Source organism: Canis lupus, chromosome 8 (assembly GCF_048164855.1).
Source record: "Canis lupus baileyi chromosome 8, mCanLup2.hap1, whole genome shotgun sequence".
Classification (NCBI taxonomy): domain Eukaryota; kingdom Metazoa; phylum Chordata; class Mammalia; order Carnivora; family Canidae; genus Canis; species Canis lupus.
This window is the reverse complement of record NC_132845.1, coordinates 39,001,970-39,028,119: the sequence shown is the minus strand read 5'-3', so window position 1 is coordinate 39,028,119 and position 26,150 is coordinate 39,001,970. Positions and strand designations below refer to the sequence as shown.

Below are 26,150 nucleotides of genomic sequence, written 5' to 3'. Positions count from 1 at the left end.
GGTGTCCAGAGAGGCCCTCCCTGGGCTGTCACGTGTCCCCTGCAGGTGTTCTCAGCGCCACCTGGCTATGTCAAGGCTGTGTCCTCCTCGGAGCAGCCTCTGGGTGTGAAAAGGCAAGTGGAACCCCCATTCCAAGGATGGGGGTGGTGAGGAGCCTCCCATTGCCCAGATCCAGCTCTTAGGTCGGCTGATGGTTACATCTCTTCAATAATTTCTCCCAACAACTACTCTCAGGATGACAGTGGAGACAACACTGGGAACTGAGGCTCAAGGCCGTTAAGAATCTCGTTGGAAGTCCCACATTGGCAAATAAGTCACATTGGAAACCCAAGCCTGTGACTGGTATGAACCCAGAGGCCGTGACCCTGACCTCTAAATTCTCTTGCTTTCCACAAAGCCAGGATTTCTTCAGGGGGGGCGGCAGGAGCTGGGGAGGAGGGGATCGTGGAGAAGGTGAGGGGGTGGTGACTCAATGTTAGGGGGCCCCACTGGCCGCAGCAACAACCCAGGAGAAAGTGGTGAGCACGGTGCCAGGACAGTTGTGGTCACACACAGTGTCCGCCCACTCTGATAGGGGCTCATGGCCTTTGTGTCTCCCAGTGGGCCCAGTCTAGGTGATGGGGGGAGAGGTTTCAGGTGCGCCAGGGCCAGGGCTTGAGGGGTGTCCCCAGCGCTGCACACCTTCAGTGCCTTTTGCCCTCCCTTGAGTACAGAAGGCATACATGTATTCTCAGTAAGTATGCTTGATGTGTTGTTAGTAAGCAAAAACACAACAAACACACCAAATCCCATCTTGAATATACTTTCTGAAGTAGTTTTAATGTCACACAAGTGGCTTCTAAGTCTAAAACAAGGAAAAACAGAGGTAGCTGAGAAAAAAGCCCGCAGGCCTCTGATGTGCACGCCATGCGGAGGCCTGTCAGCTTTAGCTGCTGCAAGAAGGGCCCTGGGCTCCTCAGCAAGAGCCGGGAGGCTGTCCCCAGCCCACCTGGCGGCCCTGGTTTCCAGGGTGGCTACAGCCATCCCTGGGCCCCCAGGCCGACCAGACCTTCTCAATCCCCGTTCACCTAACAGAGAAGGGGTGGTGGTGGTCTCCCAGTGGTCTGAGGGTCAGAACAAGTGCACCCTCATGCCAGGGTCCTGTGCCTGGGAATGGGCAAGGTGAGTGGTCGCTGGCCACGGGAAGGGCTCAGCTGGCAGGTTCGTCTCGAAGGATGGTGAGGAAGCGCTCACCTCCCTCACAGAGCAGGCTATGCACGGCTCGGCAGAGCGCCAGTGGGGGCGGCCCCTGTGCCTCCGGTGTGCTCACCAGCGGGAGGAGTTCGGCCATCAGGACCTACAGGGTAACGTGGGATCAAGATCTCAGGGGGGCCCTGTGCTGGGCAGCTAGCTGGAGGCTTACAGAAGGCCCCCGTAGTGTCCAGGGAGGCCTTCAGGTGCCATGTTCCAGCCCCGGGGCCAGTGCTGTGTCAGCTGTGCACAGCCCAGAGGCTCTGTCTTCCACCTCAGCCCAAAGCCCAAGGGTCCCCTGGCACCCAGTCCCCTAGTTCTCATCCCCCTACTCTGGAAGTACCTTTTCCAGGTGGATCTGCTGCTCCAGCATGGCCACTCGCAGCCTGAGGGCCGCCAGGGTCTGCAGCTCCGCGGTGCTGGAGTACAGAAGCAGCTGCGAGCTCCAGGTAGGGTCTGTTCTTCCTTCACAGGACCCTGAGGCTCTGGGGCATCTCTCCTCAGGCCATGGCCCCAACTGCTGTCCCACCATTTCTGTGAGGACAGGAATATGTGGCCTCATGGGGTGGCAGCCAGGGACCTCCTCCTTCCCACTTGCTTTTAGGGGGTGCAAGATCTCCCTTCGCCTCCTGGATGAAGCCCTCCATAAATAACCGCCTCTTGCAAGGCAGGTCACCTGCCAGCACCTATGACTCTCACACAGCACCTTCTCAGAAATTAGATAAACAGGCAGACTATTTACAGCGCCAGGGCTGCGGCAGGAGGGGCAGTGGGGTGGGGGTGCAGTTCTGGCTGGTCCTGTGGGACAATGCCTGGGGTGACAAGGGGAAGGACCTGCCCTGAGGGGCCCTGCCATTGATGCTGCCCTTTGGCTAGAGGACCTTGACCCCTGACCAGATTTCAGCCTGGGGCGGGGGTGGGGCCGAGCCTCACCAGCACGCAGCTCCTGCAGTCTGTGGAGACACTGCCCCGTGATGGCCTGCAGCCCCTCCAGGGTAAGCAGGCAGTGGTACTCCTGCACCCAGTCAGCACAGTCTACGCAAAAGTCAGGGAGGGCGAGCCAGGTTCATGCCAGTCCTGAAGGCCCCCCACCCCCAAAACACACACCAGGGCCCACTGACCTGCCAAGAGCTCTTCCTCCATTCGCTGTCTCAGCAGCGAGCAGGCCTTCCATAGGAGCCCCACCTCCGCCTCCACCTCTGCAGCACTGAGCCCAGAGCCAGGCCAGCCTGACTGGACACGGGTCAGGGAAAGTCCTCTGTTGCCAGGCTCTCCCATTTCCCCTCCCGCCAAGGACAGGACCCCAGAGTGGCTGTGGCTCTTCCTGGAGTTGCTTCTTAAACTCATCAGACTTAGAGCCAGAACCCCCCACCCTCACACACACACCCTGGGGGGTCCCAAAAGCCCAGCAAGAATACAGCCATCTTCATTTTCTGGAGGAACTGGGTTTTGGCGTTGGTAGCAGCATCCACGGAGTCACTGGTCTGCGTAGAGCTGAGCTGGGTCCACAGGCTGGAATGCACACACAGGCACCCGGGGACCAGAGAGGGACGTGGTTACTCCACCCAGCAGGGCCTCGGGAGGCAGGGAAAGGCCAAGGCAGGGGCCCATCAGGGGCGTCTGGCTCTGCTGAATGCCAGGAGGGACCTCCTAAGGTTTTAGGGAGCTGAGAGGACAGTGTCTGTGACAAGGGGACAGAGCTGACACACTCTGGGAACTACTAGGAGAGAATTCGAGAGAGGAGAGCAGAGGAGCCAGCAGCGACTGGTAACGGATGGCTCGGGACGATGGCCAAGAACTCTTGACGGTGCCAGCTCCGTAGCAGGCGCAGTATCGAAAAAGGCACCTCTATGAAGCTGATACCGTCATCCTCACTTCCACAGACAAGACAGACGAGGATGCAAGGTCTCAGCCTCAAAGCCCGCTGAGTCTACGGGGACCACAGCAGACTCCCTTCACGCGGAAAATGTCCCCACCCAGCCAACGAAGCAGGGAAGCCCGCTGGAAAAGTCTTACCGATGTGGCCCTGCGATGGCGGGAAGCCTCAGCCTCCCTGCTGGCCACATGTTCCTGATGTCCCGTCCACCCCCACCCAGCTAAGACTCAGCCTTACCGGGAGTTCTGGGAGGCTGCTTTCCTGTAGGCCGTGGGTAACTTCAGCAGGACCCTGTCAGCAAAGCCAGTGCTCAGAGTAGCCTCACTCTGGGGGCTCCCCCCCTCCATGTGACAGGACTTCCAGAATGGTGGTGGGAGCCAGCAGAGTCTAGCTCTGGCCTGGCAGAGAGAAGAGGACACCAGGAGCAGAGCCCAGGCCCTGCAGAGCCCACGCGGAGCCCGTGGGCCGGATGGATGAGAGGATGGGGGGCAGGACAGCCAGGGAGAAGGCGACAGGCCCTAGCAACGTTCCACTCGGCCAGCTTTGGGGCACGGATCTCCTGGGATGGCACCCTGGGGGCTCCCTTGGCCCACATCCAGCCTCAATGCCCTGCCCTCCCTGTCACCCCACATCCCAGATTCCCGCTGCTGGCCAGGGTCTGATGAGGTGGACCCTCAGGAAGGGTCTGGGAAACCTACCCTTTTTCCTTCAATGTGAAAACTTCCGGGGCCGGAGGAGCAGCCAGTGGAAGTTGGTCCCTGAGGCCTGGTCCAGGCTTGGTGGCTCGGGCTCCCTTCCCCTTGCAGGTGCGATCCCCCGCTGACAGAAGCCTGCACTCGGGGAGGCCCTCGGCAGGTACCCCGGTCTGATGGATGCACCTGAGTGGTTTTGTCTCTGAGGCTCGCCTGCCAGCCTGGCCTGAGACCCGGGATGGGGCAGAGGCTGCGGTGGACCCAGACTTCAGGCTGAGGGCCTTGTGTCTTTCTGCAGCCTTAGACACGCTTTTCCTCACCCGTACAGCTTTCTCCAGTGTCTGGGTCAGAAGCTCCAATTCCTTGAGGTCTTGAGGGCTAGGCGTGCATGCTGCAAAAGCCAAAAAACTCTTGCGGTGATCACTGCAAGAAAGTGCTGTCAGAAAACAGCAAGGGCAGCACCAAGACAGGGTGGTGGAGGCTTACCCGGAGACGGGGCCTCTTCCTGAGTTTCCGGTGCCGGGGTTGGCTCCGCAGCCGGAAGTTCGGCCGCTTCCCTGCGAAGACAGGACAGCCGTGGCAGGGCCAGGAGCGACGCTGCCAACCCCAAGGAGCCGCCCGGGACGCCAGCAGCCCCCGCTCGGAGCCTGCAGGGGAAGAGGAGCGCAGCCAGAGGGCGCCGGCCCGGCCTCCCAGCCCGGGTGGTCTCGGGGTCCGCGTACCAGGGCCGCAGCAGCCGGCGGCACGCGCGCAGACTCCGCTCCAGCCGCCGCTGTCGCTCAGCGCAGGCGTCCAGGGCATCCCGCAGCTCGGCCACCAGCCTGGGAGGGGCGCACCGGCGGCTCAGCTCCCCGGCCGCCCCGCGCCGCGCTGCCGCCCTCCCCACCGCCCGCCCCGCGACCCCCGCTCCCGCCCCGCCGCCCAGCGCGCGGCTCTCACCGGCGCGAGCAGCCCGCGGGCAGCATCAAGGCGGCCACCGCTCCTCCGGATTTGCCGCCTCCAGGAAGTCCGGTCCTTTCCGGGCTAGGGGACCGCCCCCTTCCGGCGGCGCTGACCAATCCGGAGCCGAGGACCCAGGGGCCGCCCCCCGCGCTCTGGCCCCGCCCCCCAGCGATCCGGCCTCCCGGGCCCCGCCTCCGCTGCACTCGGGGCGCGGAGGGTCCTGCGGTGGTGCACGGGCTTCTGGTTTGGAAACCTGGGAGGATGGTGGCACCTGGGATGGCTTGCGGCTGACTTGTCCTTGAAGGCGCCCTGAAGCGGGCCGAGCTGCCCTGCGGACCCCCGGCCTACCACCGGGCAAGGTACCTCCGAAGTCACCGTCGCTAGAGGTGAGGATGTTGTGTGTGCTGGGGGCGGAGCAAGGAAGGAGGGCGTGCTCGTTTTTTATTTTATTTATTCATGAGAGACACAGAGCGCGACAGAGACACAGGCAGAGAGAGAAGCAGGCTCCACGCAGGGAGCCCGACGTGGGACTCGATCCCAGGATCACGCCCCGGGCTGAAGGCGGCGCTATACCCCGAGCCACCCAGGCTGCCCGGCGTGTTCGTTTTTGCACATACTGGCAAGGTGATGGTATTCAGGGGTGGCATCAGGTAGGCACCTGAGCAGAGGCACGTGTAAGTCCCAGAGTCTGGAGACCGGGGACTGTGACCTGAGAACAATGGGTCAGGCAAGATGGTCCAAGCTGGGGCAGGTGTGTATAGACAGGGACTGGACGGGTGTCAGAAGGAGAGCTGGAGCCCAGGGAGGTGGAGGGATCACAGAGCCAGGTGTCACAGCAGCAATGGGATGCTGTCCCAGGAGGGTCACAAGATGGGGATGGGAGCGTTACTCGGCACAGCTGGGGGTGGGGGTGGTGTGGTGACAGATGCTGGGGCGGGGCAGGGCGGGGGGAAAGAGTGATGAAGGCAGCAGGGCCTCACTTAACTGCAGGTAATAAGTAGGATCATAAACCCTGCAGGGGCTGAGAAGTCTCAGGGGGAGCCTCAGGGGTGACACGCTGGGGCTGGGGGAGGTGGTTTAAAAATGGCGAGGTGTTGGGACACCTGGGTGGCTCAGTGGTTGAGCGTCTGCCTTTGGCTCAGGGTGTGATCCCTGGGTCCTGGGATTGAGTCCTGCATCAGGCTTCCTGCAGGGAGCGAGCCTGCCTGTCTCATGAATAAATAAAATCCAAAAAATAATAAAAATGGGAGAGGTGTCCGTTTCATAGCAGAAGGAGAGCTGGGGGCCCAAGCTGCCTGGGACTGTTCAGGGTAGGGGCCTGGGGCTTAGGCTCCTGCCCGTGCCCTGTCAGGGTAGGCTGACAGCATTCCTGTCTAAAACTAGATTCTCTGGAGGGAGGAGGGAACAGGAAGAGGCATTGACAGCACAGGTAGGTGGCATTAGGTCCCCACTGGAATGGTCTTGGGTGTAGGCCGGGAGAGGGTGGTTTAAACTCCATCCGGAGTTGGGCTTTTGACCAGGGGCCACAGACAAGGAGGCGGGCAGTTCAGACATGCACGTCACGCAGCTGCCACTGCCCTCATCACATTTAATCCCCACAACACCCCTGTGAGGTAGGTACTATAGCCCCAGCTTACAGGTGAGGCTAGTGAGGCTCACACATGCCCAGGGGCCCACAGGGACAGGAGAGGTTTGTCCCAACCATGCCCCAAGCAGAAGGGGTCAGAATGCTCTTACAGTAGCTGGGCAGCTCCCGCAGAGCACCCACGCACATGTACGCACAAGCACACAGAAGAGCCGTCACTGAGTCAGTATCCCTTTGGTCCATTCCTGGCCTGGTGCAGTGGTTGTTCCTGATGTGTTGAGAAGAAACACAAGCTATCGCTGCCAGGCACACGTCTCAGTGGTTAGGGTCCGTCTTGAGCAGATCCCTCCGCTGTTTTGGCTGCAGCACCCAGGAGGTGGGAGGCATGGGGGAGCTTCAGGAACCTACAGTAGGTCCACCTCCCCCAACAGGTGGGGACAGGCCCTTTGAATCTCCCTCTTCTGCACTGTGGTCACCTCAGCTGTTACTGAGGACATTTAATTTTCTCCTATGGGGCCTCTCTGGGAAGCATCAGGATAGCACGGAGGGATCTGAATCACACGTTCTTTTAAGTTGAGCCTAAATAAAGTTGAGTCGCTATTTAAAAATTTAATGCCTTCTATCTTTAATTTTTCTTTTGTTTCCATCTCAGAAGAATGAAGGATGGAAATAAACACAGGAAAAGAAATGGCCTAGAAATTCAGTGCAAAGAGAGGTGTTCATACAGACACCACCTGCTGGGGGCAGAGCAAATTTCTAGAAGGAGCTGAGTGCGGTGGGCAGGGAGCTCAGGGCCAAGACGTCAAGCCCTCCCCACTGGGGGTCTCATGTCATCCACAACAGGGTGCAGGGGCCGGGCTCCCTCAGGAAGGGAGCCGAGGTGGTCTGCTGTGCTCAGAGCTGTCAGCACCCCCGGAACCTAGACCAGATAGATGCTGGGAGGGGAGCTGTGCCAGGCCACCTGGTCACACGTGTGCCCCACTGAGGAAGCTGTCGGCTCCTGGGACAGGGTTCCCTGGGGCTGGGAGATCAGGACGTGGGCTCAAGCTCCCCAGAGAGAGCAGGACACAGAGACGGGCTTCACAGGGTGTGGCATGATTGCTTCGAGGCTGTTTTCCAAAGGGAAGAATCTGAGTTTTTGTTCTGATTTAGACATTCTGACGGCTCACATGGGACTACCCTGGAGAAAGAAACTTAGTGTCCCGTGTTCTGTGCACTCCCTGTGTGAGAGCCACTGGGGGTGCAGGTGGCGTCCATCCCCAGCACCCCACGGCTCACTAGTGCAGCGGCAGCCTCCCTCCGCAGGCGATCCCACGGCGAGTGTGGGCACACTCGGCCTCAGCAAGCCTGGCTCACGTCCCCCTCTTCCTCTTCCTCGCTGTGGGTGCAGAGGCTTTTCCTCTTCACCTGGGGAACGCTGCTCTCCAGAGGGCCTGGAGAGCGACACTGTAAACATGACTTCTTGGCATGATGGTGGCAAAACTGTGTGTTCAAGTCGCTTCCTGGGGATGGCACTGAGGTAGATTGGGGAGGGCCCCCCGAGACGCCGTCCACTGAGTTTGTGGGACTCGCGCTGCTGATGGAGGAGTACCCTGAGGTCACGCTGTCCCTGCCTGGCTTCCTCGTGCCGCAGAGCTGAGGCTCGGGCTCTGGGGTGGGAGGCATCTGGGGGCCTGGTACCCAGGTGCGTGGGTCCTGATGTCCCCTGTCCTCTGGGCAGGCCTCCTCGTCACTTGATTCCTGGCAGCAGTGCTGTTCTGGGCTCAGATAGACCACGGTGACATCGAGGATGCCGCTGGGGGCTGTCACTGTGGGAGACATGGGGTGAGGGATCCAGCCACTGTGAGCACTGGGATGCCCCCCTGCCCAGTCAGGGCCCCCAGTGGCCCAGGGTCCAGCTCTTGGCCAGGACAGGCGTGGCTCTCGGCCACATGTCCTGGACCTCGCTGGACAGTCCCCTGTACTGCTCTTTGGGTAAGAAATAAGAGAGTGACACTGAATGTGACTTGGAGCACAGAAAGACAACCTAGTCATCTATAATCTATTTACTCCCCAGGTAGACACAGAAGCAAGCAATCACAAGGTTGACAGAAACTGCTTGAACTGGGCCTCCTGTGTGGTTAGCCGCCCAAGAACACAGGGACAGAGCCTCCCATGGGCAGCCCTGGGGGGAGGGGGTACACAGCCCAAAAGGGCAGTGAGCGGCACATCTCACAGAATGTTCTAGAAAGTTCTCGTGCATTCCAGAATAGGCCTCTTCCACTTCCCTGCCCTGGTAAGGCCCTTCCATAGGCCTGGCTGGGGCTGGACATGGGTCTTATCTGTCCCGCCCCTGTGGGCTGCGGGCACTCCCACCCTGGCCCCCATCCCCACTCTGGTATTCTAGGGGCTCTGGTCTTCTCATGCCTGCTTATGTGTGGGGCCCCTGATCCTCTAGGGGGCATGTGGACGGCCTCCAGGCCGTGGTACTCACCATCACCATCCTTCTCGCCCTCGCTTTCCTGGTCACCCTCGTAGCCAGAGCAGTAGTCCAAGCTCCAGTCCAGAAAGCTGCCCAATAGCATCTCCTCCTGGCTGGACAGCTCGGCAGTGGGCGTGGTGACAAAACTGCCCCTGTCCTCCTGGAGGCTGTTCTCCCGCTTCCTGCGAGGTGGGAGAGCCAGGAGTCCGGTCATGGGCAGCGGGGTGGGAGGCTCAGCCTGGTCCTCTGCACCTGCCCGGCCTGCTGGGGGTGCTGTGCACAGGGCCGACCCAGCTGCCCAGTGGCCTGCCCTCAGGAAGCTCCCGGCACGGGTCCTGGACGGGGGGCCAGCAGCACGGGAGAGGCTGCCCACCTGGACTTGGCAAGGGCAGCGAGAGTTCCTCGGGTGGGTAAGGTGGGGAGGGCAAGTCACTCTAGGTGGTAAAGCCAGGGTGCTGAGAGAGGGGTCAGGTGTGGGATATGCTCAGGAGACGAGAGAGGAGACGAGAGAGGAGACGAGAGAGGAGACGAGAGAGGAGACGAGAGAGGAGACGAGAGAGGAGACGAGAGAGGAGACGAGAGAGGAGACGAGGGCAGCCAGGGAAGCATGGAGAGCAAGAATCAGGCAGCAGGGGTAGGGCTGGGAGTGACTGACACTGTGGAGTGTGGCCAGCAAGTGACCGAGGCGCCACAGGACCAGAGCCTGCTGGGCTCAGTCTGTGTTCAAGGCCACCCTCCCTCACCGGGCATAGGTTAAAGTGAGACAGACAGCTGCGCTGGGGAGGACAGGGCAGTCGACAGTGGAGATCGGGCCCTGGAACCAAGGCCTGGATTCAATCCCACTTCATTCTTTGTGGGACCGGCTGCTTCTCCCTACTATATCTTAGGAACCCCTCAGACAGCTGCAGGAGTCACCAGGGAACCCAGGCCCAGCACGCAGGGGTCAATGTACACAGGGACACAGGGCTCACTCACCGCTTGGTTCTCCTTCCCGACGGAGAGCTGAGGAAGGCATGAATGTCCCCCGTGTTGAGGAAAGACGCGGGCTCTGGGCTGCCCTGCTTCACCCCCAGAGCTGCGCACAGCTGGCCGTAGCTCAGCACCTGGAAGGAAAGCAGGGTCAGCGGGAGGGACGGGGCCTGGAGGGGCGAGCCTCTGGGAGCGGGCAGGGGCGCGGGCACCTCTTCCTGGCTGATCTCCTCGTACCGCTTGTCCTCAAATCGCTGCTTCACGGCAGTCAGAGACACTTGCCTGTAGTCCTTGGGGGCGTCATCGTGGAAGCTGCAAACACAGGGACACGTGAGGGATGGCGGGGGCACGTGCAGGGCTCCGAGCAGGAGGCATCGGCACCCTCAGCCCAAGACACTCCACTTTAGCCTCCACTCAGTGAAGCAAGAGGAGACGCTATGTCTTCAAAAACAGCCTAGCGATGGGAGGTCAGGTGGGGCGCCCCGTGGCTCCACTCCCAGGCGTATCCCCAAGAGGAACGTGAACACGCGGCCACCCAGAAAGTTGTGCACGGATGTTCACAACAGCCAAAAGGTGGCAAGAGCCCTGCTGTCCACAATGCGCACGTGAGCGAGCACGATGCGGCCTACCCACGTAGTGAAGTGGGATTCTGGTGGAATCACTATGTGGGTGACAGGCTGGTCACAAAAGGCCACCTGATGAAGGACTCCACCTCTATGAAGTGTCCAGAACAGGCAAATATGCAGAGATGGAAAGCAGGGGAGTGGCAGCCAGGGGCTAGAGGGATGGGAGCATGGGTGACCACGAGTACAGGGTTTCTTCTGAGGGTGGCGCAAGGTTCTAAAACTGACCGTAGCAATAGCTGCACAGCTCTGAGTGTGAATTGTATGCCTAAAAAAGTTTAGCTGGTAAACAAATGTTTCTAATTATCTGACTTAAAAATAAAAAGAAACTCTGGGGGCGGGGGCGGGGGAACAGCCTATGACAACTTTTGGTAGCCAGTACCAGGAGGGCTGCTTGCACCCTTTGAGTGAGCGGTCAGCCACACACACGCTGACCCATCGGCCTTTGCCCGAGCTCCCTGTCTGCTGCGAGTAGGCACAAGAGCAAACAGAGTTGGCCACAGCACACGCCAGCCCCAGGACGCGCTGCCAGGCTCACCACGGCTGGAGCAGGACAGGGCGCGGCCAGCAACAGCGCAGGGGCCCGAGAAGGGGCTGCTCCCAGGGGTCTGGGCCCCACAGGGGAGTTCTGATCTCTTCCTGGAAGGTGTACAAAGAAGGGACTCCTCAGATGCAGTAATCTGGGGAGCCGCTGGGGGAATGAGCACTCGGGAGCACAGGCCTCCAGAGTCGGTGGGACGTGGGGAAGAACAGTGGAAACAGCTGGCCCCGGGGCTGAGGGACATCCACCAGGCAGCAAATGGCATCTATGAGGAGGAGGAATGGCCCAGGGAAGAGGGTCCAGACTGGACAAGCCGCGGGGGGCTGGGGGTCCTGGGGCTCAAGTCGGATACCTTGGCAATCCTGCCAGCGTTGGCAGACGGGCCGAAAGCCAGGAGTTCCCTGACCTTCACACGGGGGCAGAGGACAGAGAGCACGGCCTGGCAGACGCCCCATGGGCAGGCACGCGTCAGGAGCGGGCACCAGAGCAAATGGACGAGGAGCGGGGCCGCGGCATGAAGCATCGCAGCCGCCAGCTGCTGGGCGAGGGGACAACTGGCCCCACACTACAACTACCACCACCCAGGCAGCCAGCTTCCACGTTTCTATTACCGTTTGCTGCCTGTGGAATGAGCTTTGGGTGGGGAGCAGCTGCCACGCGTGTCGAATGTCAAAAATGTGTGAAAGGTGCAACGTGGCCTGGCGTTTCTAAATGTCGACAGTGAGACACAAAGCACGCTGCTGGGAGGCCTGCATGTGGCTGATAGGCCTGACGTGCATGTGAGCTCCCCCGAGGGACATGGGATGGAGCCCCCATGGCAGCTGGGGGGAACTTACTTCTTTGGACGGACTCACCACTTTTGATGAAGGCTCAGGACACAGGGTATGAGGTCTTCAGAGGAGAACCCAGTCAGGTCCCACAACCTTGTGGTCCAGGGCTGTGCTGGGGAGGAAAGCAGGGGTGTCGGGGCTGTTCTGATGCCCCTTTGCACCCCATGGCCCCCACGAATCTGCTGCGGAGTTTCCTGGAGCTCAGGTTTAAACACACCCCATCTAGGAAGCCTGCATGCTCACGGTCAACAGTGTAAGAAATCACTAGAACCATCTCTTAACCTCATCCCTACAAAAGGGCTTTTAGTTCATTCTGGTTTCTCCTCATCCAGGAGCTGGGCATGCTTCTCTCTCTCCCTGCCTTGCATGTGAGAATCACTTCCCATCTCCTGACTTCGGGAATCCCCAGTCCCTGGCTCAGCCCCTGTGGAGAGGCTGGCGGAAGCGCAGGCTCCTTACTCTGCCCATGTGTTAGCCTTGCAAGCAGCAGGGCGGCCGCGGCCAGACGGGCTGGAGCATAGACAGCCAGGCTGGTGTGCAGCAGGGACAGCTCGCACAGGAAGCTGCAGAGGTGCTGGGTTCTCGGTGCCACAGGGACCAGCGTCAGCAGGACGTCCTTGTAGTCGACCACAGTGGGGACCTGGACGGGATGGGGAGGTGGACATGAGGTCTTGGCATGTAGAGGGTTCACCTGCCCGCTCAACAGGGAGGCTGGTCCTTGGCCAGCAGGCACAGTGTCTGGTCCAGAAAATGTTCACACCGGCACCAGGTTTTGCAGTGACCAGATGCAGCCTTGGTCTCAGGCTCTCTGGGTCCAGGAGGACTTTCCAGAACAGGAAAGCTCAACATTCCTGCTGTCCCCTCCCATGATTTCAACTTTGATTTATTTGTTAAGATTTTTTAAAAAAATATTTTATTTATTCATGAAAGACACAGAGATAGAGAGGCAGAGACATAAGCAGAGGGAGAAGCAGGCTCCATGCAGGAAGCCCGATGTGGGGCTCGATCCTGGGTCTCCAGGATCACACCCTGGGCCTAAGGCAGATGCTCAACTGCTAAACCACCCGGGCATCTCCCTATTTGTTAAGATTTTTAAACAAATTTTTAGTTATTCATAGGAGACAAACAGAGAGAAGCAGAGACATAGACAGAGGGAGAAGCAGGCTCCCTGAAGGGACCCCAATGCAGGACTTGATCCCAGGACCCAGAATCACAACCTGAGCCAAAGGCAGGTGCTCAACCACTGAGCCACCCAGGTGCCCCTCGACTGACTTAGAAGGAAAAAGCAAATGGCCACTTACTCGAATCTTCCCTTCCAGGGCCGAGATGATCTCTCCCATCATCCTCACCAGGTCCTCATATTTGTACGTGTTGTCTGTGAGCCAAACAGCTTCTCGGATCGTCAGGATCTCTTTGCTGATGAACCTAGAACATTAACGGAGTCTGAGCATGGAGTCAGCTTTCCCTGGAGACAGCGATCATTTTAGGCCCCAGTGATGGGAGGCATTGGCAGGGGGGCAAAGAGTGGATGGGGCTGCCTGCAGCCCCTGAGAGGAACTGAAGAGCTTATGTGACCCTGTCCCAAGGGTCTGCAAAGGAAGTGGGACTGGTGCCAGCAGTGGGAGTGACCAGGCTCCAGGCACACGGAGGTTTCTGCAAAAGGCACCCACAAATAACGTGATTGGTCAATCCTCTTAGGGGGCTGAGCATCCTACCAGCTTCTATGGAGCACACATGAACAAGAGCTTAAACCCGGGAGGCAAGAGAGCCAGCAGAGCTGGAGGTTGCCTGAAGGTCTGTGTTCAGCACGGGGTATGGCCACAGGAATCCTGACCGTCCCTTAGGCAGACAGCCACCCTGTTCTCTGCAACCCAGCAGACCCGACTAGCAGGGAACACGCTGGCCCAGTGGCCTGCGGGCAAGCGAGCAGGGCTAAGGCTGTGGCGGCTCTGTCCCAGGGACGCTCGTGCTGCCCCATCTGCTGTCCGCTTGACAGAGAGAAGATGGGAGATGGCGGGGTGGGGGGTGGGGGGCGCGAAGCATGAGGCAGGAGTGGGCCCAATGGGCCCGGGTGTTGGAGCTCTCAGGCAGAGGGTCGTGACAGGTGCTGCTCCGAGGGGAGGTGGGGCATCTCTGCCTCTAGGATCTTTAGAAGGCATCTCAGTGCTAGCCAGCTGGCAGTCCGGTAGCTCAGTTTCTGACTGTGAGGACGTTAACTATGCTCCTCAGAGGGGAGGAGGAGAGGCCTGTTCCACCACCTCTAGTGGATGCAGGGTCCCCTGAGCACACCTGAGGGGCTGGTCGGCACGTGGCAGCCTGCCTGCAGCCCCAAGCCCACACTGGTCTCCCACAGACCATACTTCCCAGTTCCCAGCACGGCCATGTGGCTGAGCTGGCTGCAAAGGTGGATATGGTGGCCTCAGGGGTCACCGGGGTAGGGCTTTCCATGAATTCATGACATAGAAAAACCACCCCAACAACATAAGCCTGGCCCCCCACCTCTGGGCTACAAGCAGAGGATCAATGTGTCTGGGTTCACAGCACTGGGTGTGGCAAGCCTGTCCCTCACCCTCAAGGCCGGTCTGTGAACACTGCCCAGGGGGAGTGGCAGGTCACGCAGGGATGTCCGGCTTGGGAAAACAAGGACACACAAGATGCTTCCAAAGGCAAAACTGAGGCAGACAGGTACTGGTTAAGAGAGAGTAGATTTAGGTAAAACATAAGATGGTTCCATGTGAAAAGTCAGAGATGCCCGGGGTGCCAGCAGCTGTGTGGGAAGGAGGTGCCCTGTCTTTGCGGTTGGAGTGGGGTCTTTTGGGAGCTGGCTGGGGCATGAGACCCACTAACTGCGGGTCTCTAATGACATAGGCTCAGCAAGTCAACTGCTGAGAAGTGGTCTTTCCAAGATCTCAGGAGGACCCCAGAGGGCAGCCCACTGGGCCCCTCCCAGATATGTCACCCTCAGAAGTTGGGGTGGAGGGACCCAGCCTGAGCCTGACCAAGCAAGGCCATGTTCTGGGTTCCCCAAATGCCGGGATGAGCGGCTGCCCACTCGCCAAGGGTCCGTTCTGCCGTCCTCACATAGGGAGAGCTACCCCGCTTGCACACATTCAGACCCCCATCTGATCTGATGAGGGGGGACACCGAAGGCTGTTTACCAATAAGCCAGCCTGTGAGCTTGGGCAGGACCAGCTGCCGCGGGTCACCTCGCAGACCCTGCTGCCCAGGGGCCCCTTACCGGGTGCAAATGACCATGCAGGCGATGCCCAGCAGCTGGAGCCTGTACCGGGGCACTAGCCTCCTCCGCAGGTACCGGTCCACGCACTCCACAGTCAGGTGAAGGCACAGGCTTGTGAAGTCCTTCATGGTGGCAACTTCTACCAGCCAGTCGATGAGGATGTACCTGCAGGAAAAGCGTCATGCCTGGAAACGAGGGTGACCGTCCCACTCCTGCCCGGCCCATCTGTCCTGAGGGAGGGAGTGGGTCATCCACAGCATGGCTGATTTACCCAGGAACTGGTCTCCGCCAGAGGTGCCGGGCCCAGTGGAGTGGCCGACCTTGCCCTGGGAGGAGGCTGAGCTCACATGTCTGTGGACCCTACCTTCTCCCATATGGACTGTCAGGTACAGGATGAGCCCAGACACAGGAAGGGCAAGGTGGGGCCACCCTGTAGGGCCCAGGACTGGAGAACAGCCACTTGAAGGTGGCAAGACCTTTGGCCCTGCTGCAAACCTGTATCCTCCCAGAGAAGCAGCTCATCCACAGGGGTCATTTATCTCGACCCTTGGCGGCAGAGCAAAGAGTCGGAACTGAGCTAACAGAGGACTCATCAAGCGGGGCACTGCCCCGATGGAGCAGATAACGTGGGTCCCTGCTCAACAGGGCTAAACCCGGGACTGGGGCCACAGACATCACATTGCAGTGCCAGGTGCCACAGCAAGGATGCCCAAGTTTGGTAGACACCTCTTTGAACAAAGGAGAGGAGACCCCTGTCTTCAAGCAGAGGACAGATGAGAGACCAGAAGCAAGGGAGAGAGGAAAAAAATGCTGCTGGGTTCTGGGCAAATGTTCCAGGTGCCAGGTGGAAGCATCTATCAAAGGCAGAGGGAAGGAGGGAAAGGCGGGCCAGGGTGGTGGAGCTTGCAGGGGCAGGAATGGGGCTGGGGGTGGGGGGACAGAACGGGAATAAGACAAAGCCTGTGTTTCCGCCCAGGAGCAGGAAGATGTGTGAGCGTCAGGTGTCTGAGGTAAAACCAGCCGATACTGGGAACAGAAGAGGAAGCTCCCCCAACCAGGTATAGCGATCTTAATGGCTTGACTTGTAAAAACCAACCAACCAACCAGGGCGCCTGGGGGGGGGGGTGGTATCCTCCATTCGGTTAAGAATCTGCCTTCAGGGGAATCCCTGGGTGGCTCGGTAGGTTAGCACCTGCCTTTGGCCCAGGGACCGATCCTGGGGTCTCGGGATTGAGTCTCACATCGGGCTCCCAGATCATGATCCTGGGTTCCTGGGATCAGAGTCCTGTGTCAGGCTCCCTACTCAGTGGTGGGGGTGGGGTAGGGAATAGGGTCCTGCTTCTCCCTCGGCCCCCTCTGGCCCTCCTTCCATTCCTGCTCTTTCTCTCAAATAAATAGAATCTTTAAAAAAAAGCCCAACCGGGATCCCTGGGTGGCGCAGCGGTTTGGCGCCTGCCTTTGGCCCAGGGCGCGATCCTGGAGACCCAGGATTGAATCCCACGTCGGGCTCCCGGTGCATGGAGCCTGCTTCTCCCTCTGCCTATGTCTCTGCCTCTCTCTCTCTCTCTCTCTCTCTGTGACTATCATAAACAAATAAAAGAAAAAAAATTAAAAAAAAAAGCCCAACCCTTCAAAATGGCTAAATCATAATCAACATAATCGTCACACGTCAAACATAACTCAGTTTAAGAAATAAAATGTGGCTGTTACCCGAAATAGAGGAAAATGGAAAGAGGTTCAACTCAAAGACTGAAGTGATGTTAATATTTCAATAAAATCCTATTACTTCTTGAAAAGCAGAAAACGTCCCAAAACAGAACAACGGTTCCAAAAAAGGGAAGAGTGAGAGGGGCAAGGTGTTCTCAGGATCCACCTTCTCACAGGAAGGGGATAAGTGGGAGAGAGGGGACTATGGCCACGGGCACCGGCCCAGGATTCAAACGGACAATGGCCTGATGATGTTTGATGTGGGAATAAAGGATGATGCTTCCCTGCACTGTGTGTGTGAGATCAAGCCTCTCTGGGGAAAGCATGATCCTCTTTTTTGTTTTTTTTAAAGGTTTTTATTTATTCATGAGACACACACAGAGGCAGAGACACAGACAGAGGGAGAAGCAGGCTCCCTCTGGGGAGCACGATGTGGGACTCGATCCCAGGACCCTGGGATCACAGCATCAGCAGAAAGCAGAGGCTCAACCACTGAGCCACCCAGGAGCCCCGGCATGATCTTTTTAAACACAAACGTCTACTGAGGCTTTGCCATGAGCGCTGCAGTATAGCCAGAGCCTGCCCCTTACAAATATAAAGCACATCTTAAATTAATTAATTTTTTTAGAGAGGAGAGGGGAGGGGCAGAGGGAGAGGGAGAGAGAGAATCTTAACCTCTGTGGTCAGCACAGAGCCTGACATGGGGCTCAGGCTCACGACCTGAACTGAAATCAGGAGTTAGACGCTCAACCGACTGAGCCACCCCGGTGCCCCTCCAAAGCATATTTGAAATCTTGTGGAAGCTTATAAAATTATTTACATTTTCCACTTTACTTTCTATTTCTAGTGTATCCTGTGACGGAGTGGGATGCAGGAAGGGACAGGGCACACAGGGCAGGAGGCCATGCCAAGGGCACAGCTCCCCGCTGCGGGCGCACTTGGTGGCCTCGGACCCTGGTGCAGCACATCGGTGCTCATACGAGGAGCCATAACGAGGAGGTGGGGTTCTGGCTTCTGAAACTGGCAGTACGAATCCCATCATCTTAGAAAGATCCTTAAAATGGCTGGACACGTTCCAAGGGTTAAAGAGGAAAACTGGAGCACGGATGCTCATGGGGACATTTTCTCTTCAGAGCCGTGATAGCAGGGCCATCACATCACTGCCTTTAGGAAACGTACACACATACGGGGGTCCCAGCATGGCTGCTAACCCAGGGCACCCAGTGGTGGCGGCTTAGACGGAAACAGGGCAGGGAGCACCCTACCCCCCGGGCCCGGTGCCACCCTGCCTCCTCCCACCCTCCCGAGCAGATGCTCGCCTGGAGGACCTCACCTCATCGTGTCACTGAGGCCCTTCTGCACAGAGAAGACCTGCTGCTTGCCGACGGCACGGGACGTCTGGAAGAGCTGACGCACCACGGCATCGGAGGCCTTCGCTTCCAGGCCCAGCTGGCTTCCGTGTGCACAGGCTTTGGCTAAAGACAGCTGCGGACAGACACGCACGTGAGCACAAAGCCGCGGGCTGCGGGGGGCAACACGTGTGGGTAAAGGGGGTGCTTACGCCTTCTCAGCCTTGTGGAAACAGCACGGTTCACATTTTAACTACTCATCTTGAAATAAATACATCACATGGAAATGAACTTTAAAAAGGGACAAAACATGTACAGTGGAGTCAGCATAGCCAAGTGGCCAAAACTGGTTGGAGGTTCAGATGACCTGCCTTTAAAACCTGAGTCTGGGGATCCCTGGGTGGCGCAGTGGTTTGGCGCCTGCCTTTGGCCCAGGGCACGATCCTGGAGACCCGGGATTGAATCCCACATCGGGCTCCCGGTGCATGGAGCCTGCTTCTCCCTCTGCCTATGTCTCTGCCTCTCTCTCTCTCTCTCTCTATCATAAATAAATAAAAATTAAAATAAATAAATAAAACCTGAGTCTGTGTGAACACCACAGGCAAACTCGGGGGGGGGGGGGCGGGCGGAAAAAAAAAAAACCGCTGTGTGCCTCAGTTTCCCTTCTCGTGAGGGGCTTAACGGCATCTGCCCAGGTAGCTAGGTGCGACGGTTTACTGAGCTGTGCCTGCCACTTTGCCCAGGCCCTGGCACCTCTGGGCCCTCTGATGGTAACTAGCAACCATTTCTAGATACTTCCTCCCAGATGTTTCTATGCATTGTAACTCTGTCTACACATTCCTGACCATGGCTACATACATTTTATTTTCTCCCTGCTCACCCAAGACAACGTGGTTCCTTATGATACAAACACCTGTAAGCATGTTTCACCTGTTCTTCCTCCCAGAGTTTGATTTGTTTGATCACTTTGTGGAACATCTCTGTGCAGCCACGTCAGTACTCATGTGGTCAAGCCACAGGGGCGGCCCTGCTAAGGCTTCTGCAAGGGCCACGGATATTGATACAAGCTAAGAGAATGCTGCTTTATCACATCTCTCCCAGCAAACACTGCCTTGTGAAGAATGCGTATTTTCAGAAGTTAACAGCTATCCAGGCTCAGGCACAGAAAAAAGAAACAATATACATGTTACTTGCTAAGAGATGGGCCCCTGGGAACTGGCGGGACAGCTGCTGCTCTGAGCTTTGACCAGTTGTTTCTATTTCCTCTTTTCCAGGAGCACACGGAGACCCTTGGAACACTTACTGGAATGTTACTATTCTCATGTCTCCTTGGAGCTTCTGAGGGAACTGCACTGTTCGCAGTTCTGTCTCTCTAAGCTCGCTGACTGCCCTGGACATAAACGTTACTGTGTTGTGACAGTCAGGCTGGGCCACCTCCCGCTCTGTGGTTTCTTCCCTCACTTTTAGGGCAGATAACTCTCAAACACGCCCTTGGTGGGGCGACAAGAGTGAGTTTGCACCTGCCTGGCAAAGAGGGGCTGCCTTTGTCTTTTTTTTTTTTTTTTTTTTGCCTTTGTCTTAAACAATGATTCTTTATAGCTGCCACAGGACAGCGTCCAGAGACCACTGCCAGCAAATGCCTTGTGCCCTGGTTCTAACGCTGGGTGACCTGCTGAGCCGGTCAAATGACGAGAGCCAGGAAATGTTCCACACACCCATGTGCTCCCAGGTGCCCCAGCTACCGGCACCCTCAGGGAGCAACAGGAGGGCTAACAGCAATGTGGTGCATGGGCAGCCGGGCTGGCTTTGGGCAGGGGGCCTGGAGGCGCCAGGGTAAAGGGCAGAGATGAAGCACCCCCAGGCCGCCCTCCCTGCACACCCCACAGCTACACTCCTGTAAGCTCTGGCGCCAGCCCTGAGCCACTGCTACTGCCTATGAGTGGGATCTTGCCACCATGGTCCCCACGGGAAGAGGTAGAAGGAGAAAGGCCAGCTCCTGCCTTACCTGTGCTTCCCAGCAGCCTTTGGCAGCGTAGTCTCGGAGTTTCCGGAAGCTGTAGAGGCATCGCCCAGGATCTGACATCTGTCAGTGCAAGAGAGTCATCATGCTTTTATATAGTTGTGTCTCTGGAAAAACTCAGAACCAACCCATCAATTCTTAAATGTTCCTCCCAACATCCCCAGGGGGTCCACAGCTCAGCCTTCTTCCCAGCCCCTTACATCCAAATGACGGAGGTTGCTGGGGGCAGCCATTGGGAACGGCTCCTGCACAGAGGCTCCTGGGGCTCCAGGAGCAGCACAAGGGTCTCCCATATGGACGGAACCTTGCCAAAGGGCCCATTTGGAGATGGCACCTCTGGCCAACACAAATCCTCTTCTCCCCAGACCCCGGCCCACTCACGTCCGTCCTCCTGTCTCGTTCCCAGAGGAGGTATGAGCTGACCAGACATCCCTGATTAGCAGACTCTTCAAACAGGTCCTGGGCCTGCTGCTTCCGCTCTTCATCCTACAACAGACCCCAGACAGTGGCTTCTTTCACCCCGCTTTCTGCAGAACACCAGACTCTACTGGCCACTACCGTCTCTCCTCGGACCTCTTGGAATCACATTCGTGGGCTTTTCTCCTGACAGAGTTAACTAAGTCGGGAGTGGAGGGATGCCTGGGTGGTTCAGTGGCTAAGCGTCTGCCTTCAGCCCAGGGGGTGATCCTGGAGTCCCAGGATGGAGTCGCACATTGGGTTCCCTGCATGGAGCCTGCTTCTCCCTCTGCCTGTGTCTCTGCCTCTCTATGTCTCTCATGAATAAATAAAATCTTTGGGGGGGGTGCAATAAATAAATCAAGAGTGGAAACGACTTAAGATGTGTGCTTTGACCAGCACCAGGACAGCGAGCTTACGAGCTCTGCCCTCACAGGCTCCTTTCCTCCCGCATGAGGTTTGTGTCTGGCTGGGCCCTCCACACTGGCCCTCCCAGGTGGGATGTGGAGGTTTCCTCACAGGTGGAGCCTGCCTTTACACCCTGCACAACAGGAGGGGTACTGCTTCCCACTTACTCCCTGGTCCATGGTGTCTGGAATGGCCAGAAAGGTAGGTAGCACAGAAACAGAGTCCTGTGTTGCATGGTGGCAGGCCCACTGGACCCAGGGCGATGGACTCACCTCGAAGAGACTGAGCACTCTCCCCAAGCAGTGTAGCAGAGATGCTCTGTGAGTCTAGACGATAAGGGGGGTAGGGAGTGTGATCATCAGCAGAAAGGAAGCTTCCAGCCCATCCCCCTCCCCCATCCATGTGTTCTTGAGGCCCCCACCTGGCCCCAACCCCATACCGAGAGGCGCTTCCTGATTCCAGGCTTCCAGGAGCCTGGGTCCTGTGTTCTCAGCTGTCAAGGGTTTTCAGCCCAGCCCCTCTTATGATTCCCTGGGGAGCCCCAGCTCTGAGCCTTCCCCACCTGCTGACTCATCTCCAGATGCCCCCACACCCACACTCTTGACTTTCTGCACCTCCACGTTCCTCAAGCGCCTGGCCTTACACGGTCCAGTGTCTCCTCACCCTATGGGGCTCGGACCGTCCAGCATGCCAGCCTCCCGTGTGTCCCTCGCCAGGGCTTGCTCCCTGTAGCTGACACTCTGCCCTGAGGCTCTCGTGAACCACGGCCTTGCAGCAGCTTCCAGACACCGACCACGGAGGGCGGATGAAGAGCCAGATGAAGGGTGTGGCACCCACATTGAGTCGTTCAGCGAGGCTGAAGAAGCGAGAGGCTTTCAGGCCATTCACCTCTGCACGGGCTTCATCAGACACAGACACTGTGGAGAACGTAAGCCTGAGTTGGGTCCAAAGGACAGGTGCACAAAATTCCCCACAGGCTTTTGTGAAAGTCTACAACCTCACACAGTAAGAAGTTGTTAGCGTTTAATGAGAGCAGAGCCCTTCAAGACAGGGCTCCTCCCCCTTCTTTCCTACCTTGTGAATCACATGTCCCTGCCAGGTCCTCCCAGCAGCCTAAGCTGGGAAGGTCTGGGAAGGTGCCCCCCTGGAGGCGGCACACACGCCCCCACCCCCCTCCTGCTGGGAGCTATAGCCTGAACCCCTGCTAGTGGGTACAGTGTTTCTTTCTGGGCCAATGTTCCAGATGTGAATGGTGGTGATGGCTGCACAGCTCTGAACATACTAAAAACTGCCTGACTGTACACTCTGGACCGCTGAGCCGCAGGGCTCGTGAATTCTGTCTAGGAACCACTGTGTGACAGAGAAGCCCACTCTCTGGAGCCTGCAGGAGGACTGCTCACCATCTCTACTGGTCCCCACAATCCTGCCAACCAGATAGGAGCAGGAGCTTTCTCAGCAAGACACCAGATCTTTTAGAAACAGAAAACTAGCAGCCATCCCCAGTCTTTGTGCTTTTGGGGAGCTGGGACTGGACACACGCGGCCTGGTTCTGTGTGCTAAGCAAAGAGGCTGGTGCCGGGAGAGAAGGCCATGCAGCTTCTTTCAGGGACCACCTGGTCCTTGGGGGTGAAGGAGCTCAGGCACCAGGCTGGCTCTGACCTGCCTTCCCCTGGAGCCGTGGCTACTGCGTCATTAATACCCTGTAGAATCAGGCACCCTTTGACTGCTGTCCCAGTCAGCACAGATGAACTGTGGCCAAGGAAGGAGAGGGCCCAGCACCTACACACAACCTGCGGGGTCCAGTGGACAAGGGGAGAGGCATATGGCCGGACAAGCAAGAATAAGGACTGAATGGCTCCCACTGGGAAGGGCTCATGCCTGTTCTACGTGCTCAGCACCCAGTGGGGCAAGGCCAGCCCAGCCCCGCAAGGACTTACGGCCTTCATTGTAGAGGTAGGCTATGCCCAGCTTCACGGCAGCTTCAAAATTTCCCTTTTCCGCAGCCCTAGACAGTTAAAAACACAGCGTCACCTGATGTTGTCTGACACAGCACTTGAAGCTAAAACACTTGTTTTTTAACTGAGGATTTTTTAAATGTAACACAGTCATATACCCCTCAACCGTGACACCTGAACCTTAATGATGTGCCAAGCCAAAGAAGTCAGCCACAAAAGGTCACACACATGTGGTATGATTCCACTTACATGAAATGTCCACAAGAGGTAAATCCACACACAGGAGGGCAGATTTAGGGGTTGCCAGGGGCTGGGAAAATTGCAGGGAAAATAGGGAGTGGACACCGAGGTCGACCTCTACTAGTTCTGGCTTCACTGTGGGGTAGTGAGGATGTTCTAAAGTTAGTGGTGATGGTTGCACAACTCTGAATCTATGAAAAACCAGTGAGTTGCACACTTTAAGAGGATGAATGGTATATAGTACGTCGCTTATGTCTCAGGCAGCCTGTCTGGAACCACTGGCACACTGGGGCCCACAGGCCTAGGGGCTCACTCCTACTCCATCTCTCCCCCTGGGTCCCAACCCCGGCAGGAATTGGGATCAGCCACGGACTAAAATGCAAGAGGAGTTAAATCATATACTTTTGACCAAAAAAAAGAGGGAGGGCTGAGTAAAATTTCCACATGCAGGTGACTTGCATTTGAGTCACGCAGATTAGTCCCAGCCCAAGTGAGACCCTTCAGAAGCATGACAGTGACTAATGAGTCAGGCTGTGCTGGTGGCATGCATGGCAGTGACTGTGCTGCATGTGACTCTACAGGTGACGCTGCCAGCCCTCAGTCACTCCCTGGGGGGTGAGGAAAAGTGTTCCCAGGTCAAGTGCTGGGACGCAGGCTGGCACACTGGGGAACTGTGTGCCCTCAGGTGCACAGATACCTTTCAAAGAGCTTCAGGTTCCTTGGGGAAGGCCACAGTTCCTGGAAGCTGGCACATGCCCACACGCTGGCGTGGTTGTCCACCAGATACTTGAGGTGAGAGTGTACCTGTGGAACAAGGGAAGTGGGGTGGGGGCAGAGATTATCAAGGGACCCCCCAGAAGCCCCGCTCCTGGAGATCTTGACCATGGGACAGACAGATGACAACTCCCCACCCCAGTGGGAAAGAACCCGTGTATCAAAGTAATAGCTGTTTTGAATACACGGAAGGAGCAAATTTCTCTGTGGCTCTCAAGGCAAGGCCAATGGTCCTGGAAGGGAGAATGAGCATCTATGCGGAGAAAGGGGTGGTGACACTCGTCAGGGCATATACCTCCTAGGATTAGGGAAATGGATCTAACAGGAGCAAGTGTAACAGAAATTTGTTTTGTGCTCCTATCCCTGGGGCCTTGCTAGTGGGAACACAGCTGGAGCCTGGAGAACAGCAGAGAATTCAGGAAAAGACCAAAAAAATTAACACCACATTGGGCAGAGGCAGGAAGTGCCCCAGCTGGGAGCCCTGAGCACAGGTGAGCATTTCATGTGCTGAAGTTCCCATCGCCATTAAAAACTCAGCATCTGGGGATCCCTGGGTGGCGCAGCGGTTTGGCGCCTGCCTTTGGCCCAGGGCGCGATCCTGGAGACCCGGGATCAAACCCCACGTCGGGCTCCCGGCGCATGGAGCCTGCTTCTCCCTCTGCCTATGTCTCTGCCTCTCTCTCTCTGTGACTATCATAGATAAATAAAAATTAAAAAAAAAAAAACAAACTCAGCATCTGTGGATATTATGACCACGGTGGAAGCAGGTTTGGGAGGTTCCCATTGGGTGTTTTTCCACTGATTTGCTGTGCATGCCCTTGAGTAAGTCAGCAGGAGGCGAGTTTCTGCAAACTAACCTCCCAGGGTCCCTTTCAAGGCTCAACATCACAGGTGATTGTCCTCCAGAATATGTTTTTGTTCTTTCTTAATACTATGTTATTTCTTAAGAGGTGAACATTTCACTGCCACTGTAGGCTACTTTCTCTGTGAGAACAAACATTGCAACAAAGCGATTCAAAACATATTGCACTGTTTCAGCTTAGCTATTTTCCTGCAGATTGCAACAACCTCAGATGTCTATTACCATCCTCGTCCTTATAGCCTCTGCCCTCTTCTGTAGCCAAGATTTTGTTCTGACATCTAAGAACACGGAGCCCAGAGCCCTGAGCCCTGATGGTGTAAACCACCTGTGAGGTCAACAAGCTAGGGCTGGCGCTATTTTTCTCCTCCGGCAACTTACAGCTCGGACAGCGAGGATGTCCCCAACAGAAAGCCATTTCAGGATGTGAAAGAGCACATCTTCAGGGAGACTCAGGATGGTCAGGTTCCGGGGTCTCCTCCTTATTCTTCGCTTTGTAGGGTAACAGAAGCACTTGGCGCACCGACAGTGGATCACTGAGGAAGAAGAGCAGAGCAGAGCGGTCCAGGGGCGTGTTGGGAAGGAGCCAGGCTGAGGTGCAAAGTTGTCTCTGAAGACCCCCGAACGGTCCCCGTACCCTACCCCCAACGAACCCGCCTCATTTCCAGGTCCGAACAAAGGTTAGAGAGAGGAGGAGGGCTTCGCCAATTCCGGCAGGCACCGTCGTTCATTCAAACTCCTCAAGGGCTTAGGGGAAGCAGCAAGTACTCAGGGAGCCCGGCCACTGGGGACGGCGGTTCCGCTCGGGCCCGGGCCTCCGCGCTGGTCCGGCGCCGGGACCGCCCCGAGGGAGCCCCTCGCCCCGCTCGCCCCCTGCTCCCGCCCGCCCGCCCGCGGGACCTGCAGGCCTTCCTGCCCCGACCGGCTGTGCCCCGGGGTCGCCCACGGCAATTAACGGGCCGCGCGGGGCACCTGGAGGTCCCGCCGCGCTGTCCTCGTCCCCCGCGCCGGGCGGCCCCCCGAGCCCGTCCACACCCGCGGCGCCGGGCATTTAAACCACGCGCCGGGCGGGCGCCCCCGGACCGCCCCCACGCCGGGCCCAGGGGCCCGAGCCGCCCCGCTTGGCGCCCGCCGGCCCCGCGCCCCGCGCTCACCGCCACCGCTCCCCATCGCCGCCGCCGCCGCCGCCCGCGCCCCCGGCCGCCGTCAGCCCCGCGCGCCCCGCGCAGGCGCAAACCCGCCCCGCCGCCCGCCCGAGTTTTCAAATGCGCCGGGCCCTCCCATTGGCCGGCCGCGGGGGGAGCGCGCCCCAGAGCCGCCGGGTCCCGGCCGCCGCCCCGCCCACCCGCTGCTCCGGGCGCTCGCCATTGGCCACGCCGGGACGCGAATTCGAAC

At 57.9% G+C, this 26,150-nt stretch overlaps 2 protein-coding genes across 7 annotated transcripts; both read right to left on the bottom strand.

Moving 5' to 3' along the window:
* Positions 1 to 798: 798 nt before the first annotated feature.
* On the bottom strand, positions 799 to 4,873 carry TEDC2 (tubulin epsilon and delta complex 2). 3 transcript variants are annotated; one of them, XM_072835387.1, is made up of 10 exons: positions 4,738 to 4,870; positions 4,521 to 4,619; positions 4,285 to 4,355; positions 3,805 to 4,189; positions 3,344 to 3,397; positions 2,649 to 2,742; positions 2,352 to 2,463; positions 2,164 to 2,265; positions 1,574 to 1,764; positions 799 to 1,336 (listed from the first exon to the last, which is right to left on the bottom strand). In XM_072835387.1, the coding sequence occupies exons 1-10, from the start codon at positions 4,761 to 4,763 to the stop codon at positions 1,190 to 1,192; spliced, it is 1,281 nt and encodes a 426-aa protein (XP_072691488.1). In that variant the 5' UTR covers positions 4,764 to 4,870; the 3' UTR covers positions 799 to 1,189. The 3 variants fall into 3 exon arrangements, with proteins under 3 accessions (XP_072691488.1, XP_072691490.1, XP_072691489.1); XM_072835389.1 differs by lacking the exon at positions 2,164 to 2,265 and having other exon boundaries at positions 4,738 to 4,873; XM_072835388.1 differs by lacking the exon at positions 4,521 to 4,619 and having other exon boundaries at positions 4,738 to 4,811.
* Positions 4,874 to 6,925: 2,052 nt separating this feature from the next.
* Positions 6,926 to 25,978, bottom strand: CCNF (cyclin F). Of its 4 annotated transcripts, XM_072835382.1 has the most exons (17): positions 25,910 to 25,978; positions 25,137 to 25,291; positions 23,820 to 23,926; positions 22,865 to 22,932; positions 21,591 to 21,844; positions 21,200 to 21,253; positions 20,445 to 20,549; positions 20,049 to 20,126; positions 18,028 to 18,179; positions 14,988 to 15,152; positions 13,051 to 13,174; positions 12,209 to 12,389; positions 11,774 to 11,861; positions 9,968 to 10,067; positions 9,762 to 9,889; positions 8,799 to 8,968; positions 6,926 to 8,133 (listed from the first exon to the last, which is right to left on the bottom strand). In XM_072835382.1, the coding sequence occupies exons 1-17, from the start codon at positions 25,923 to 25,925 to the stop codon at positions 7,664 to 7,666; spliced, it is 2,415 nt and encodes an 804-aa protein (XP_072691483.1). In that variant the 5' UTR covers positions 25,926 to 25,978; the 3' UTR covers positions 6,926 to 7,663. The 4 variants fall into 4 exon arrangements, with proteins under 4 accessions (XP_072691483.1, XP_072691486.1, XP_072691484.1 ...); XM_072835385.1 differs by lacking the exons at positions 20,049 to 20,126; positions 20,445 to 20,549; positions 21,200 to 21,253; ... (3 more) ...; positions 25,137 to 25,291; positions 25,910 to 25,978 and adding an exon at positions 19,234 to 19,513; XM_072835383.1 differs by lacking the exons at positions 20,049 to 20,126; positions 20,445 to 20,549; positions 21,200 to 21,253; ... (3 more) ...; positions 25,137 to 25,291; positions 25,910 to 25,978 and adding an exon at positions 18,974 to 19,218.
* Positions 25,979 to 26,150: the final 172 nt, after the last annotated feature.

Excerpts from the sequence above, each read along its gene's own strand:
- TEDC2 (XM_072835387.1), bottom strand. The coding sequence starts at position 4,763 with ATGCTGCCCGCGGGCTGCTCGCGCCG. Across the intron at positions 4,190-4,284 it reads GGAAGAGGCCCCGTCTCCGG|CATGCACGCCTAGCCCTCAA; the intron begins GTAAGCCTCCAC and ends TGGCTTTTGCAG. Across the intron at positions 3,398-3,804 it reads TTCACATTGAAGGAAAAAGG|GGTCCTGCTGAAGTTACCCA; the intron begins GTAGGTTTCCCA and ends CTTTGCTGACAG.
- CCNF (XM_072835382.1), bottom strand. Across the intron at positions 23,927-25,136 it reads ACATCCTCGCTGTCCGAGCT|GTACACTCTCACCTCAAGTA; the intron begins GTAAGTTGCCGG and ends CTTGTTCCACAG. Across the intron at positions 13,175-14,987 it reads TGCATGGTCATTTGCACCCG|GTTCATCAGCAAAGAGATCC; the intron begins GTAAGGGGCCCC and ends TTAATGTTCTAG.